Source organism: Macaca nemestrina, chromosome 5 (genome assembly GCF_043159975.1).
Source record: "Macaca nemestrina isolate mMacNem1 chromosome 5, mMacNem.hap1, whole genome shotgun sequence".
In the NCBI taxonomy this organism is placed as follows: Eukaryota; Metazoa; Chordata; class Mammalia; order Primates; family Cercopithecidae; genus Macaca; species Macaca nemestrina.
The window spans coordinates 148,162,368-148,180,257 of NC_092129.1; the positions used below are offsets into that span (position 1 = coordinate 148,162,368).

The 17,890-nt window shown below is 40.9% G+C and overlaps 1 protein-coding gene across 4 annotated transcripts in view; it reads left to right on the forward strand.

The window, feature by feature from the left end:
* ILRUN (inflammation and lipid regulator with UBA-like and NBR1-like domains) overlaps window positions 1-17,890 on the forward strand; it is a 116,556-nt gene that overhangs the window by 50,428 nt on the left and 48,238 nt on the right. For 3 of the 4 annotated variants that reach the window (XM_011729164.3, XM_071097172.1, XM_071097171.1), the window contains exon 3: window positions 2,714-2,911. The exons of the other annotated variant lie outside the window; for it this stretch is intronic. In XM_011729164.3, the coding sequence (XP_011727466.1) occupies window positions 2,714-2,911 (198 nt within the window). The remainder of the gene's footprint in view (window positions 1-2,713; window positions 2,912-17,890) is intronic. 4 annotated transcript variants of the gene reach the window in all.

The following is a 17,890-nucleotide window of genomic DNA, read 5'->3' on the forward strand; positions in this document are numbered from 1 at the left end:
TTTAAAAAATAAAGTGATATTTCATATCTGGAGAATTACAACCTTAATTATATACTTGATTGTGATACTTAACTAGGAATGTCATAAAACATGGATTAGTTTTTCTTTTCTTCTAGATAGAAATCTATCCCCCATTAATCCAGTTTGCAACTGAGACTTAATTTGGAGCCCAGTTCTATTATACTTCTCGAATTCAGATTTCAGGTATGCTTAGTGTAGTCCAGACAACTCACTGTATTTCCCTTCCTTCTGTATCAAACATCAATATCTTTGACCTTTTTCAGAGTTACTTGACCTAACAGTTGTGACTATAAGAACTATATGTATCATTGATAATGCTCAGAAGGCAGATGATTGGTTTTTCACTTCATAGCCAATGAACACTTCAGAGTTGTTGGTGGGTAACTCTTCCAGTTTTTTTCCCAGAGGCTCTTTAAATACTCCACTGAGAACTGATAGGTATCTGGAGTACCAAGAAGGGCAGGACCCTAGCCAAATGCCAGTGTTTAATGTTACCGACTTAATGTTTTACCGACTAACTCAGTTTCTCTGGAATATAGCAGCACTCCTTTTGCACAGCTAAGATGACCCAATCATCTCAGCTGCTTGTGGTTGTGCCTAGGAGAGCTAAGTCTTTTTCACACCCAGTCTTGGTTTACCTTATTTTCTTATAAGTTCAAAAAACAGACATTATCTTGCTGCAGGTATATGTGTATGTGTATGTGTGTGTATGTGTGTATCTTAAAGAATAACTGTGGATTTAGCCCCATGATAGTAGTATAGTTTTTCTCTTGGATTTTGGTCTTTAAAGAGACTGACATTTTGTAAGGTGCTTCATGTCAGCTACTATTCTGTTTGTTGTAAGACAAATAGGCTTTTGCCAGACCTCAGAAATGAAGAAGATAAATTGCATGTATTGTCAGTGTGTCATCCACAACCTTTCCACCAGCAGTGGTTGCCCTTTATAGGGTTAACTTAGGACATTTTGTTGGCAAATTTTTTAAAAAGGAGGTATGCTGAAACATAGTGGCCACTGCTTTAGCTGCTACCCCTTAAGACCCAAGGAGCACAGAGGGTGCCATTCATAATGGAGCTGAGATTTCAGGAATGGAACTCTGGTTTCCTTTCTCTGTCTGGTTTCTTTCCAGTAGTGAGCCATCAGGTATGTCAGAACTGGGCACTTAGAGAGCAAGGAACTGAGGCATCTTAGAGTACTGATAGGAGATAAATGACAAGCACCCTCTGTTCTGAGAGTCCTGCCATGTTCAACTTTTCACAGTGGTGTATTTTTATAATGAATGTATATATTCCAAAAAAAGATATATAGAGGTTTCTGTCTACAGTTAGAAAGGAGTTTATCGATTGCTGCGTATTGGAGAGACTTCACAGGAAAGATCACATCTAGTCACTGTGTGGCTGCCTATACTGCTTGACTAGTGGGAACTAGTCAACACATAGATTTCTCATGAATTAGTTACATGAAAATAGGTACACAAGAGTGGGTACTGGCCGGGCGCCATGGCTCATGCCTGTAATTCCAGCGCTTTGGGAGGCCGAGGCGGGCAGATCACCTGAGGTCAGGAGTTCATGATCAGCCTGGCCAACATGGTGAATCCCCATCTCTACTAAAAATACAAAGATTAGGCCAGGTGCGGTGGCTAACACCTGTAATCCCAGCACTTTGGGAGGCCGAGGCGGGCGGATCATGAGGTCAGCAGTTCGAGACCAGCCTGGCCAACATGGTAAAACCCCATCTCTTGTAAAAATACAATAATTAGCCAGGCGTGGTGGTGTGTGCCTGTAATGCCAGCTACTCAGGAGGCTGAAGCAGGAGAATCGCGTGAACCTGGGAGGCGGAGGTTGCAGTGAGCCAGAGATCACGCCATTGTACTTCAGCCTGGGCGACTCTTTACTCTATGAGAGTTACAGGTTAAATCGTGTTTGATTTAACCTGTAACTCTGTAAAAATGTATCTCCCTTTGACACGTCTGATTGACCCTCCTTCCCATCCTTTCCGCAAGTACCTCCAGCTGGTGCCATTGTTCTTGCAACCACAGTTCATTGATGTTATCAGGGGAGATCACCCCATTATTTATATTTTCATCACCACCCGAGGTCTAAACTTTTACTGCCTTTTATATTCATGTGATCTCTTGAGCTCTTGAGAATTTTATAGTTATGGACCCCAGAAGAAAAGTCATACTTCAGGCAAAAAGCAATTTTAAGTTGAGAATAATACCATTAAAATTACTCCTTGTGTGCTTCATCCTCTTGTTTCTGTGGAAAAACTGGCAACAATCAGATATACTGTGAAAATGGACATATGTTACCTTTTAGTAGACAGAGCTGTCCCCTAAACGTGGGCCTGTGTTTCATCTCCATGGCTCTTCATGGACATTATTCTTAGGTTCTACAGATTCAGTGTGATGTGTGGCCTTCCCTGGAGTCACCTGAAACACTCATTGTCTTGAGGAACTGCCTTGCTTTTGCCTTATGTGCTTCTTCATAGGGTTAGATTATTGGTCAGAGGTTGTTGGTTCTGATAATTCCTTTTGATCAGTTGTGTGAGACAATATATGGCTCAGGTGTATGTGGTTAGGTTTACGTATGTATGTGAGAAAAAGAAAGAGGCCTCTTCTACAGTTTCGTAATAAACTGCACCCGGCATAGGACCATTGATTGCCTAACATTTTTTTCTTTTGCTTGAACTCAGGGGCAGAGGCCTGGCCTCCAGGGGTTTGTCTTAAATATGTCGGGGGAGACCAATTTGGACATGTGAACATGGTGATGGTGAGATCGCTAGAGCCCCAAGAGATTGCAGATGTCAGCGTCCAGATGTGCAGCCCCAGCAGAGCAGGAATGTATCAGGGACAGTGGCGGATGTGCACTGCTACAGGACTCTACTATGGAGGTGAGTATGTCCTTGTGCAGCCCAGGGTGAAAGAACTAAGGTAACATCTTACAACATCCCCAGTGTTTCTCACGGAGCCTGTCAAATTGCATAACAGGGCATGGCCTCTTTTTAACAGTCACCCCATGCAGGTAAATGATTTGCATTTTATGACTAATTGATTTAGTCTAGTGCTCTTTCTTTTATCCTAGGAATATAATTTAGTGACCTGTACGAGGTATTATATTTTGTATTCTAAATAAATATTTAGTAGTGCTATTGTTTTTATTATATAAGCTGGTAGATGCTATAAGAGTACTAAAGGCAGTCCTTGTTCTCAAAATCTCTAGACACAAGTCATATAAAACAGATAATGCACAAAATGTGCATACTTCTTCCAACCTACTTGTCAAACTGCTAACATATCTCACTCCCTTCTCTTTATTGCCAGACTTTTTGAGCAGTGACCTGTACTCACTGTCTCTTCTTTCACATTTTCCATACACTCTTCATCCCAATTTATCCTTTATCCTCTCCCCACTCCAATGAAAGTTAATCAGTGACTACCCTGTTTCCAAATCCAATAGCCTGTTTACAGTCTTCATACCAGCTGACCTTTTAATGATCATTGGCACCATACTGCACATGTTTTTTGAAATATGTACTTTCTTAGACTCATAGGACATCTCTCCTGTTTCTCTTCCTCTTCTCTGTTCTTTCTCTGTCTCTGTCTATTCTCAACTTTACCCTGGGATTCCTAGATTCTCAGTTGAGCCCCATTCATGGTTGGTGACCTCATCCACCCATGTGGCTTCAGCTGTCACCAGTATACCATACACGGCGATGCTCAAATTAATATCTATAGCTGTGGCCTCTTTTCAGAACCCCACACCCGTGTTTTAACTTGTTGTGGGCAGAACTTTTAACATCTCCCAGACAGAATTTATATTTGCTGGACATGGTGGCACATGCCTGTAATCCCAGCACTTTGGGAGGCTGAAGTGGCAGAATTGCATGAACCCAGGGGTTCGAGATCAGCCTGGGCAAAACAGAGAGACCTTGTCTCTACAAAAAATAAAAATAAATTAGCCAGGCATGGTGATGTGAACCTGTCGTCCCAGCTCCTTGGGAGGCTGAGGTGGGAGAATTGCTTGAGCCTAGGAGGTCAAGGTTGCAGTGAACCATGATCATGCCACTGCACTCCAGTCTGGATTACAGAGTGAGTCCCTATCTCAAAACAAAACAAAACAAAACAAAAAAACCAACCTTATATCCTTCTCATTGGCATGATAATCGGGTCAGAAACCTGGGAGCCATCATTTGTTCTGTCATTCCTAATCACAAACTGATTCCTATTGATTGCACTATATCCTATGTCCTGGAGATCAAAAACAAATAAATAGTACTTGCCTTCAGGGAGCTCTTAACTGGACTCATGGCCTGTAGGCCAGTGGGACCTGTGGAGTTATTTCTAGAAGTCCTAGAATTAATGATCTCATGTATGTTTTTGCAGCCAGTGGCAACTTTAGAAATGTTAATATTAGAAAGAGTCTCATAGTGCTTATGTGATATCCTTCTTTGCCTAAAGCTTTTGTACCTACTGTAATGAAGCTAAACTTCTTGGCACAGGATATAAAGCTCACGATCTGGCCTGGCCTCATTTTCACTCCCATCTTCAGTTATCCCCTAACTCCCCAACAGTCAGTCCCCAAAGATGCCATATGCTTTCACTTCTCCATGCCCTTGCTCATTTCTCTCATTGCCTGAAATAATCCTTTTATTTCATCAAATTGCTGCTCATCCTCAAGGCCCTGCCCGAGTCACCTTTCCTCCTTGCTTCCTCCCCCTTGCCTACTCTCTCCACTACCCTAAGAAAATTCATCCCTCCCCCTTCATTAATATCATGCACATGCTTGTTACTATATTTAACACATTGTATATTAGGTATTTGTTCTGCTTATCCGATTTTTATCCCATGAAATTGTGAACAATTTGTTGAATAATTGAATAATCACATATCAAAATGCAGAGAGATTATTTGTCCTGTAGGACTCCTATAGTCCCTGTAGGACTCCATTTTCAGGCAGTGTCTGATAAGAATCCCCTCACCTGGGGTTGGAAGTCGTTTCTCCCACAGCTGAGCTCCTTTATATTAGCTCCTCACTTCTCACTCCTTTGTTTCTTCTCTTGGCACTTTACCTCTTTCTACCCATTTAGTTTGATAAATGTCTCATGTCACCTTTAAAACTGAAGGTGACACATGTCTGATTTATCTTTGTAACTCTCAGAAATGTTGAGCTTAATGCAGAATGGAGAGTGGCTACTTAGTAAATTTTTAAAATACATGCCACCATTTTTAAGGGGAGAAGAAGACAATATACATGACTTAAAAATAAAAAAAAAAATCCCTTTGATGAAAAAATACTACTTATCAATGTTCCCTAGTGGTTAAGAACACTAGTCTTGTTTTATGTGTGTGTGTTTTTAGTGTTAAATTTAAAATAATTATCACTGTGTGGGACATTACATTTTATACTATAGCAACTCTCTCAAATTCAGAAGTAGTTGGAATATAAATATGAGGGGACTTTAAAAAGATCTTGGAAAAAATGGAATTAAAAGATAAAAGTAAAGGCTGGGTGCAGTGGCTCAAGCCTGTAGTACCAGCACTTTGGGAGGCTGAGGCAGGCAGATCACTTGAGGTCAGGAGTTCAAGACCAGCCTGGCCAACCTAGTGAAATCCCGTCTCTACTGAAAATATAAAATTTAGCTGGGCAGGTGGCTCACACCTGTAATCCCGCTACTCGGGAGACTGAGTCAGGAGAATCGTTTGAACCTGGGAGGCAGAGGTTGCCGTGAGCTGAGATTGCGCCACCGCACACCAGCCTGGATGACAGAGTGAAGGCTTCATATCAAAAAAAAAAAAAAAGATAAAAATAAGATATATAAACTTTATTTCTCAGCATAAGCTTCATCAAGTTCAAGACACTTTTGTAAGTCATGATAACAGCCATTTAGTCCATCCCCAAAGAACTGAGGGTCCTAGGAATTTAACCATGTAAATGCAGGTTTTTTTACATTATTATTACAAGAAAACTGGGTGTCCATTAAAGATTTTTTAAGACTAGGAAACAAAAAGAAGGTAGAAGGAACCAAATCAGGACTGTAAGGTGGATGCCTAATGATTTCCCATGGAAACTGTTAGAAAATTGCCTTTGGTTGATGAGAGGAATGAGCAGGAGCTCATAGTGGAGTAGATCTTTTTCTGCTAAAGCTTTGGCTGACTTTCTTAAAACTAACACACACACACACGTACTTTTTTTTTTTTTTAAGATGGAGCCTTGCTCTTGTCGCCGGGCTGGAGTGCAGTGACACGATCTCAGCTCACTGCAACCTCTGCCTCCCGGGTTCAAGCGATTCTCCTGCCTCAGCCTTCTGAGTAGCTGGGGTTACAGGCACTCATCACCACACCCGAGTACTTTTTTGGTATTTTCAGTAGAGGCAGGGTTTCACCATGTTGGCCAGGCTGTTCTTGAACTCCTGACCTCAGGTGATCTGCCCACCTTGGCCTCCCAGAGTGCTGGGATTACAGACGTGAGCCACTGCACCTGGCCTCTCTTTCTTTCTTCCTTTTTTTTTTTTCATTGGTCATCCAGGCTGGAGTGCAGTAGAACGATCATAGCTCACTGGACTCGAAGTCCTGGACTCGAGCGATCCTCTTGCCTCAGCCTCCCAAACAGCTGGGATTACAGGCATGTGCCATCATACTTTTTTTTTTTTTTTTTTTTTTGGTAGAGACGGGACCTCTCTATGTTGCCCAGGTTGGTCTCAATTCCTGGACTCAAGTGGTCCTCCTGCCTCAGCCTCCTAAAGTGCTGGGATTACAGGCGTGAGCCACTGTGCCCCGCTCTCAAAACACTTATTAGTGTTCTTCGGCCCTCTAGAAAGTTGACAAGCAAAATACCCTGAGGAGCCAAAAAAAGTTGTTGCCATGACCTTTGCTCTTGACTGGTCCACTTTTGCTTTCACTGGCCCACTTCCACCTCTTGGTAGCCATTGCTTTGATTGTGCTTTGTCTTTAAGGTCACAGTGGTAAAGCCGTGTTTCATCTCCTGTTGTAGTTATTTGAGAAATACTTCAGGATTTTGATCCCACTTGCTTAAGGTTTCCATTGAAAGCTCTGCTGTGGTCTGCAGCTAATCTGGGTTCTACAGTTTTGGCACCCATTGATTGGAAAGTTTGCTCACCTTTAATTTTTTAGTCAGAACTGTGTAAGCTGAATCAGTTGAGATGTCTGTGGTGTTGGCTGTTGTTTCTGCTATTAATCATTGGCTCTTGTTCAGTTAGAGCACAGACAAGATTAATTTTTTCCTCCAAAATTAATGTGAATGGTGCGCTGCTATGGGCATCTCCAGCGTCATGTTGTCCCTTCTTAAAACAGGTTATCCATTCATAAACTGCTGATTTCTTTGGGGCATTGTCCCCGTAAACTGTGTGTGTGTGTGTGTATGTTTTTGAGACGGAGTCTCGCTCTGTCGCCCAGGCTGGAGTGCAGTGGAGCAATCTTGGCTCACTGCAAGCTCCACCTCCTGGGTTCACACCATTCTCCTGCCTCAGCCTCCCGAGTAGCTGGAACTACAGGCGCCCGCCACCATGCCTGGCTAATTTTTTGTATTTTTAGTAGAGATGGGGTTTCACCGTGTTAGCCAGGGTAGCCTCGATCTCCTGACCTTGTGATCCGCCTGCTGGGATTACAGGCGTGAGCCACTGCACCTGGCCCCCGTAAACTTTTTGGAAAGCATCAGTGATCTTCCATAGTGGATTCAAACTTCACTATGAATTGGATGTTTGCCCTTGCTTCAATTTTAGCAAAATTCATATTGCTCTGATAGTGTTGTTTTTTTTTTTTGAACTGATGTCTTCTCCTTAGTGCCTCAAACTAGATGCTGTTCAGATTTGTTATAATAAGCTAGTATGAGTTTATTTGGATGCAAAAAAAGATTGAAATCCATACATAGTTTTTTCATAATACTCATTTTCCATGAATTTTTTTCATTTTCTTTTTTTTAAATTTAATTTTGTGCTTACCCACCATGAACTTTTTGAAGATGATTGGGGCAAAAACATTAAATTTTTAACTTAAAACTCCTAATTTTAACTTAAAAACCCTTTTTTGGTCTTATAGTCTGTAAGTTGTTTCTCAGGACTTTGTGGAATCTAATGCCTTCAAGGGATTTTAATAATTCATTTGATTTTGTAGTTTTCAAGCATTTTCGTTAAGCTATGGAACCTTTTCCTTGACAGAAGTATATATGAATGCCTTCTTGTAAAATGGGAAAGGATAAAAATGAAATGTTTCATTGAATTGGAGGCCTCCGTGGGCCTATGTTTCCCACTCCTTGTGTGTCTGGGGTGACTGCTGGAGCTCTGTGCGGTATAGTTTGCCAACCTTTATCTGCTCCAGTGAACAGTTTAGTTCCATTTTATAAAGCACTGTATTTCATTGAATTCAAATTATTATTGGTTATAAAACATACCCTAGTATCAGTAACAGAAAGGGAATAGATTATGTATAAAACCTTAGCCATAAGCACATGGAAAAAAATAAACTGCCGTTATAACCATGATTGGCTCACTTGGCTTACTAGCTTATTGAGCGTAATATAGTGGTTAAGAGTATGGACTGTGGGACTCTGTTGCCTAGGCACAAACTTGGACAAATTTTCTGTTTTAACAGCAAAACATTGCTTTTTGGAGGTTTCTGTTTTTGGTGGGGTGGTTGTTTCTATAATTCTTTTTTTTTTTTTTTTTTTTTTTTTTTTTTTGAGACAGAGTCTCGCTCTGTCGCCCAGGCTGGAGCGCAGTGGCCGGATCTCAGCTCACTGCAAGCTCCGCCTCCCGGGTTTACGCCATTCTCCTGCCTCAGCCTCCCAAGTAGCTGAGACTACAGGTGCCCGCCACCTCGCCCGGCTAGTTTTTTGTATTTTTAGTAGAGACGGGGTTTCACCATGTTAGCCAGGATGGTCTCGATCTCCTGACCTCGTGATCCGCCCGTCTCGGCCTCCCAAAGTGCTGGGATTACAGGCTTGAGCCACCGCGCCCGGCCTTTTTTTTTTTTTTTTTTTTTGAGATGGAGTCTTGCTCTGTCACCCAGGCTGGAGTGCAGTAGCGTGATCTCGGCTCACTGCAGCCTCCGCCTCCCGGGTTCAAGCGATTCTCTTGCCTCAGGCTCCCGAGTAGCTGGGATTACAGGCACCTGCCACCATACCCAGCTGATTTTTGTATTTTTAGTAGAGGTGGGGTTTCACCATGTTGAATAGGCTGGTTTTGAACTCTTGACCTCGTGATCCACCTGCCTCAGCCTCCCAGAGTGCTGGGATTACAGGCGTGAGCCACCGCACCCAGCTGCTTCTATGATCTTTAGATAGTCTTCTTTAGAAAGAATCCTCTCCCTTTATTTATTCATTCATTCATTCATTCATTTATTTGAGACAGAGTCTCCCTCTGTTGCCAGGCTGGAGTGCAGTGGCGTGATCTCAGCTCACTGCAACCTCTGCCTCCTGGGTTCAAGCGATTCTCCTGCCTGAACCTCCCGAGTAGCTGGGACTACAGGTGCATGGCACCACACCTGGCTAATTTTTGTATTTTTAGTAGAGAAAGGGTTGCATGATGTTGGCCAGGGTAGTCTCAATCTCTTGACCTCGTGATCTGCCCACCTCAGCCTCCCAAAGTGCTGGGATTACAGACATGAGCCACTGCGCCTGACCCACTCCCTTTATTTTTGTAATAACTCTTAGATTGTTTCAGTTCACGTTTCCTCTTAAAAAGAATTTTTGCTGTATTCAGTCATTTACAGGTCTCCTGTAAAAGATCTCCTCCACCCTGTTTCAGCTTCGTTGTGCTCTTTCAGAGTTTCTCAGTGGGCGTGCTTTCGGCATGTGATGTGGACACTTCTTTATTGTGTGGGGCATATTACAAGATCTCTGGCCGCCTCCCACTAAAGATCTGTGGCTTCACCTGTTTATCTTGATAATAAACACTGTCCCCCACCACACAAATTTCTAGCTTGCTAGGTCCAAGACTAATAAATATCTGATTTTTGGCAGATTTATTTTCAAACCCTAGCATTTTATCTTTTTTTTCCTCGACTTTGATACCCCTTCCCACTCCACCCCATCGAAGGATTAGCTTCTTAGCTTTTATCTAAGTAGCAAATACTAACAAATAGTAGAAAGTTCTAACAAAGTCTAGTACTTACTATTTGTCAGGTATTATTTTGGGCTTTTTGCATATGTTACCTTGTGAAATATTAGCTGCATTTTATGGATGAGAAAACTAAAGACCAGAGAGGCTTAAGGTCTAGTAAATGTTGTAAATTAGTTATGAATTATAGTTATAAATTAACAAAAGTGATTTTATTATCTTTGTCATTAATTTGGCTGTCACTACTATTGGGGTTCAGAAGGAAACTGGTTCTAGGATGTTAATACTTGTTAGAGTTTAGTGAGGGTGGAGTATATGGTCCCGAAGTCCTCTCTCTACTTTCAGAGTGAGTGGGCATTGAGGTGAAGTTGAGATTGACAAGGCTATTCTTAGGTAGTTGGGTGTCTGTTTTCCCCAGAGAGTTCCTGCCTGCTAGAAGATACTCAGTTCTATAGGACGTTGGACTCTGGGCAAAGGGTGAGCAGCTTGAGTGATTGTCCCTGTTTTAGCCTGGATGCCAATAGTAATATGCTTCATCTCCTACTAACAGAGTGCCGCCTTCCAGATTTCCAAAGGAGAGATTTACCCTGTACCATGATGGTTTCCTCTAACTCTCAGAGTCCTAGTTGTGAAATAAGCTAAGTCAAGTGTAGTCTGGTTATCTCGTACTTAAGGGGGATTCCACTACTTGAAGTAGTTCTTGTTAAATACCTCACACGGGTCCCTAGTGACATTTCACATGTCGAGTAAATAACCGATGCATTATTCATTTGGTTTCTCAGAGTTTAGAAATGAAGCTCCCCTTATGAAGGTCCTAAACCACAGTATGTCCCACATGTTAGGAAACTTATTGGGTGCACTATGTAAGCTACACTGTTTATTTCCCAAACCGTTGTAAGTTCTTCCTTTACTTTCTCCATTTTGTAGCATGTCCTCCCTAATCAGGTAATATGAGACTTTCTTTCCTTATTTCTTGCTTATGTTTTACTTAACATCATGTTATAAAAGGAGCTGTGGTTTCATACAAACTTCTTCATACTAGAATCCATAATGTCTTCTACTCATATGCTATTCTGCCTGACATTTCTCCCAGTTATCTTGCCCTTTTGCTTATTAACCCCACATTTAGAACATTGTTCTTTTATGTTGAACTCAGAAAGGCTTCATCTTCTAGAAGATCCTGCATAAGATGCTCACTGTTTCAATTCTGATCTCTAGAATTCTCTAATACCAGAAATATGAGTAGCCCTTGAAAATAAGATTTCATTTTTGAGTTTTTTTCTTTTTTGAGAGAGTGTCTTGCTTTGTCACCCAGGCTGGAATGCAGTGGTGTGATCATGGCTCACTACAGCCTCGACCTCCTGGGCTCAAGCAGTCCTCCCATCTCAGCCTCCCAAGTAACTGGGACCACAGGCATGGGTTTTTGTTTGTGTTTTTGTTTTGTAGAGACAGGGTTTTGCCAAGTGGCCCGGCTGGTCTTGAACTCCTGGGCTCAAGCAGTCCTCCCACTTCAGCCTCCCAAAGTGCTGGAATTACAGGTATGAGCCACAGCAACCTGCCAAATTTCATTTTTGATAAGTGAAATGCTCACCTAAGCTGTGACTTATATGGAAAATGTTTTAGAAGGAATGTTTCAAAATGTAAATGAGATCTGAAATTCTAAAATGTTATGTTACAAGATGATAGGCTATTTCAGCTTTGAAGAAGGAAACCTGCCATTGGTTGCACTGCCACCAGGTGGTGGTGATTGGTTGGTTGGTGGTCATTTCCAGATAGTTCTGTGTGAGTCAAAGGCAGTATGAAGGCCCAGTATGGTGGCTCACACCTGTAATCCCAGCACTTTGGGAGGCCGAGGCAGGTGGATTGCCTGAGCCCAGGAGCCCAAGACCAGCCTGGGCAACGTGGTGAAACTCCATCTCTACCAAAAATACAAAAAATTAGCCGGGCATGGTAACACACACCTGTAATCCCAGCTACTTGAGAGGCTGAGGTGGGAGGACTGCTTGAGCCTGGGAGGTGGAGGTTGCAGCGAGCCAAGATCGTTCCACTGCACTCCAACCTGGGCAACAGAGTGAGACCAGTTTCAACAACAACAATGTGGAATGGCTGTACTGTTCAGATTAACCTCTAAAGTGCACATATGTGGGTCTTGAACCTTCTATGGGCCGTCAAAAATTTAAAAATCAGATGAAATAGTGATCCTTTGTAAAGTGTAGTAATTAACAAGATATTGCATGTCCAGGCAGTAAAGCATCAAATGTTTACACTGCCTTGTCACTCGGCTGTGAGTAGTGTTAATGTGTGCTGTTAGTGCTAATGATGTTTGCTTTATAATTAATTTTCTTACTCCTCAACACACCATACACATGTATAGAAAAGGATTTGGTAGAGGGCAAAAATATAATTTGAAGGCTGCATCTTTTTTACTCACAGTAGCCAGCGCCCTTCTGTTAAACAGAAGCTTCTTTAGTCTGAAATGTTGGATTCCAGAAATTCTGAATTTAAGGGAGTAGTGATATTTCCTTAAAGATTTTTAAAAATCAAGTACAATTCTATATTAAAATACTAGCATACTTACTGTTAAAAGGAAAATAAATAGTTGTAAAGCCATTGACCATTTTAAAGATTACATATTTCAGCATAATTTGTATCTTAATATAATCCTTAACTTTTTTGTATATATGCATTAGTAAGGACTATAGCTTAGGCCAGGTCTAGTTAAAGTGTTTTACTTATTTAGGGAATATAGCCCTGTCAGAGTAAAACATTTGCAAATAGAACTTACTGCACTTCCCCAGTTCTGAAGTGACAGTAATTTTAATATGCATCCTTGGTTTAATGATTACTTTCCTTGTAGAGGAGAGAGGTAGAGCCACTGCCATATTAAATGAACATATTAATTAGATGATCCATCTTGATTTCAGAGATATTAAAAATGAATAAAAAAGTAATATTTAAAACTTAGATATGTGTGTTTTCTCTTTACAAAAAAAAAATATGTTGACATATGTGCTGAAACCATTTCAGGTAAGAAATTCTTAAGATTTCACTGAATTGTTATGTGATGGGAGTTTTTAGTAAGTGACATTGTGTACACTTGCCCCTAGATCAGACCAGAATATGTTTCTTATAAATGAGGAAGTAAGCATAATTGACTTTTATTCAAATTATCGGTATATGCTATAAAACTGTGTGGTTATTTTTTAACATAATGGTGATTGGCATCTTAATGTATAGGGCGGGCTTTTAAACTTTTATCCAATAGCTTTGTTTTTGATGCAGTTTATATTCCTTAATTACTGTTCAGAATGTAGTCATAACTTCATTCTTAGAAACCTCTCATTAGCCTGGGGATCTTTGAAGAGGATAATCTCTCATTGAAAAGTAGATTGCATTCTGTTCCTGTAATGATGGTTTGACATCAGCCTTATAATGATGTAATGGGTTTTACCTTGAAGTGACAAGGATATTTTTTGGTTAGAAATTCATTAGTTTGTTCTGTGATTTTTATTTTGAAAAAATATTTCTTTAGCTTTTTATTTTTCTCCTTTTATTGTTAAAGAGCTTATACTTTCCTTTATTTACAAAGGAAATGTCAGTATTGGACATTCAGCCCCAAGAAGGAATGTTGTGAGCCTACTGGCCTCTGGATTTTTAAAATTTTGTTTTGTTTTTATTTTATTTTATTTTATTTTGTTTTACTTTACTTTACTTTACTTTATTTTTTAATTTATTTTGAGATAGAGTGTCTCACTCTATCACCCAGACTGGACAGTGTCAGGATCATAGCTCACTGTAGCCTTGAACTCCTGGGCCCAAACAATCTCCCACCTCAGTCTCACAAGTAGCTGGGACTACCTACCTGGCTAATATTTTCTTTTTTTTTTCTTTTTTTTTTTTTTTTGAGACGGAGTCTCGCTCTGTTGCCCGGGCTGGAGTGCAGTGGCCGGATCTCAGCTCACTGCAAGCTCCGCCTCCCGGGTTTACGCCATTCTCCTGCCTCAGCCTCCGGAGTAGCTGGAACTACAGGCGCCCGCCACCTCGCCCGGCTAGTTTTTTGTATTTTTAGTAGAGACGGGGTTTCACGGTGTTAGCCAGGATGGTCTCGATCTCCTGACCTCGTGATCCGCCCGTCTCGGCCTCCCAAAGTGCTGGGATTACAGGCTTGAGCCACCGCGCCCGGCCCCTGGCTAATATTTTCAAAACCTTTTTTGTGGAGCGGGGGTCTCACTGCATTGCCAGGGTTGATCTATAATTTCTGGCCTTAAGCAATTCTTCCTGTTTGCCTCCCGAAGTGCTGGGAATACAGATGTGAACCACTCTGTCCAGTCTGGATTTCGCTTTGTAGTAACTAATATCCTGCCAGCTTCCTCTTAAGATTTCCAGGCCCAGCGTGGTGACTAACACCTGTAATCCCAGCACTTTGGGAGGCCAAGACGGGTGGATTACCAGAGGTCAGGAGTTCAAGACCACTAGCCTGTCCAATATGGTGAAACCCCATCTCTACAAAAATACAAAAATTAGCTGAGCATAAAGGCGGGTACTTGTAATCCCAGCTACTCGGGAGGCTGAGGCAGGAGAATCACTTGAACCCAGGAGGCCAGGAGGCGGAGGTTGCAGTAAGGTGAGGTTGCGCCATTGCATTGTAGCCTGGGCAACAGAGCGAGACTCTCTGTCTCAAGAAAAAAAAAAAAAAAAAAAGATTTCTAAGAGTTTCGTTTCGTTTCGTTTCTTTCTTTCTTTCTTTTCTTTTCTCTCTCTCTCTCTCTCTCTCTCTCTCTTTCTCTCTTTCTCTCTTTCTTTCTCTCTTTCTCTTTTTTTTTTTTTTTTTGAGACAGGGTCTCACTCTGGTTGCCCAGGCTGGAGGAGTGCAGTGGCACGATCTTGGCTCACTGTAGCCTTGACCTCCCAGGCTCAGGTGATTCTCCCACCTCAACCTTTCAAGTAGCTGAGATTACAGGTGCGTGCCGTTACACCCAGCTAATTTGTATTTTGAGTAGAGACAGGGTTTTGCTATGTTGCCCAGGGTGGTTTCAAACTCCTAGACTCATGCAATCCACCTGCTTCGGCCTCCCAGAGTGCTGGGATTACAGACGTGAGCCACCGTGCCGGCCAGATTTCTAAGAGTTTTGCTTGTAGTTTGTTTTGACATGATCTTGAAAGCAATGTAATTCTAAAGTGGTTTGGTTTTGGTTCAGTAGATTTCACAGTCATTTTTAATTTTTATTTTCATAATTTCTCTTATATGTTTAGAAATCAGAAGTGATTATGAAAGTAAATTTTATTTCTGACCTGAGCCTTATTTGAGGACTTAAAAAATGTTTAATAATACATTTTATTTAGCCGAATATAGCCAAAATATTTTTTCAACATGTGATGTAGCTACATCCCAAGTACTCAATAGCCACATGTGGCCAGTGGCCTGCTTTTTTGGACAGTGCAGCTCTGTGGATGCTGGCTGATATGTTGTACCATTTTTTTCTGTAAGAAATTGTATAGAATTGGTGTTATTCTTCTAAAGAATTTCCAGCAAAACCATTTGAACCTGGAGGTGGTTAGGGTTTCAGTTACTAGTTCAATTTATTTTCATAGTTATAGGTCTATTCGGGTAATCTATTTCATCTTGAGTGACGTTGGGAAATTTCAAGGAAGTTGAATTTATGTTCATAGAGTTGTTTGTAGTATCATCTGATTATACTTTTAACATCTGTGTTTGATGATAATCCCTTTTTTCATTCTTGATATTTTGTGTCTCTTCTCTTTTTCTGTCTTTTGATAGATTTCCCAATTTTCTTGGTCTTTGCAAAGAATCAGCTTCTGGTTTCATTGGTTTTTCTCTATTCTGTGTTCAATTTTATGGATTTCTGCTCTTTATTAATTCCTTCCTTCTTGATTTATTTCGTCATTTCTTAAGGTAGAAACTGAGATTATTGCTTTGAGACCTTTCTTCATTTATAAATGTTTAGTACTATAAATTTTCCTCTAAGTGTTGCTTTTAGTTGAATCCCACAACTTCTTTTTTTTTTTTTTTTTGAGACGGAGTCTCGCTCTGTCACCCAGGCTGGAGTGCAGTGGCCGGATCTCAGCTCACTGCAAGCTCCGCCTCCCGGGTTTACGCCATTCTCCGGCCTCAGCCTCCCGAGTAGCTGGGACTACAGGCGCCCGCCACCTCGCCCGGCTAGTTTTTTGTATTTCTTAATAGAGACGGGGTTTCACCGTGTTAGCCAGGATGGTCTCGATCTCCTGACCTCGTGATCCGCCCGTCTCGGCCTCCCAAAGTGCTGGGATTACAGGCTTGAGCCACCGCGCCCGGCCGAATCCCACAACTTCTGAAATGTATTTTTTAAAAATATTTAGACACTGCAGTGAATGCAGAAATGTGTTTTTATTTTCATTCAGCTGAAAATATCTTCTAATTTCTCTTGAGACTTCCTGTTTGACCTATAGATTATGCAGAAGTGTGTTGTTTAGTTTTCAAATGTTTAGAAATTTTTATCTTGTTTAATGTTAGTTTCTCTTTTAAAATATATTTTTAATTTTTATTTTTACTTTGTAAAGATGGAGTCTTGCTAGCTTGTCCAGGGTGGTCTCATTCCTGGGCTTAAGCGATCCTTTTGCCTCTGCCTCCCAAAGTGTTCGGATTACAGGCATGTGCTCCCAGCTTTGTTAATAGTTTCTAGTTTAATTCCATTGTGGTCAGAGAATATCCTTTGTATGATTTCTTTCCCTCCCTCCCTCCCTCCCTCCCCGCCTCGTCTCTGCCTCCCCTCCCCTCCCCTCCCTTCCCCTCTCCTATTCTCTTCTTTTTTCTTTTTCCTTTCCTTTCCATTCTTTTCCCTTTCCTTTCCCTTTCCCTTTCTGACAGGGTCTCACTCTGCCCAGCTTCCCAAGTAGCTGGGACTACAGGTGCACACCACCATGCCTGTCTTGTTTTTTACTTTTTATTTTTTGTAGAGACAGGGTCTTATTTTGTTGTCCCGGTTGGTCTCAAACTACTGGCTTCAAGGAGTCCTCCCACCTTGGCCTCCCAAAGTGCTGGGATTACAGACTTGAGCTACCACACTGGCTGATTTGATTTTTTGTTTCATTTATTAAGGTGTTTGTGGCTCAGGAGATGTTCTCTCTCTTGGTGAATATTCCATGTGTACTTCAAAAGCATGTGTATTTTGCTTTGTTGAGATGAGTTTTCTATACATGTCAGTTCAATCCAGTTAGTTGATTTTGTTGTTCAATTCCTTTATATCTGTTGATTTTTGTTGTTGTTTACTAGTTCTATCTGTTACTGAGAAGGGAGTGTTAAAAGGTCCAACTACAATTGTGAGTTTGTGTTGTTACTTTTTTTCTCCTTTCAGTTATCAGTTTTTAATTTATGTATTTTGAAGCTCTGTTGTTAGGTATATAACATATTAGGATTATCTTTTAGGTGAATTACCCATTTATTAATGTGTAATATCCCTTTTCTTCCCTGATAATTTTCTTTGCTCTGAAGACTTTTGATAATAGTATAGCCACTTTAACTTTCTTTTGACTAGTGTTTACAAGGTCTTTATCTTTTAACTTTCAACCTACATGTATCATTTTATTTGGAGTTTCTTATAGATAGCTCGTAGTTGGATCTATTTTTTCCTCCATTCTAACAATCTGTGTTTTCTAATTGGTGTGTTTAGACCATTCACATTTAATATAATTATTGAAATGTTGAAATTATTGCATTTAGTTGTATCACTTTATGTTTTGTTTTCTTAGTTGAAGACTTAAATCAGTCACATTGCTAAACTTATTAGTTACTTGTGATTA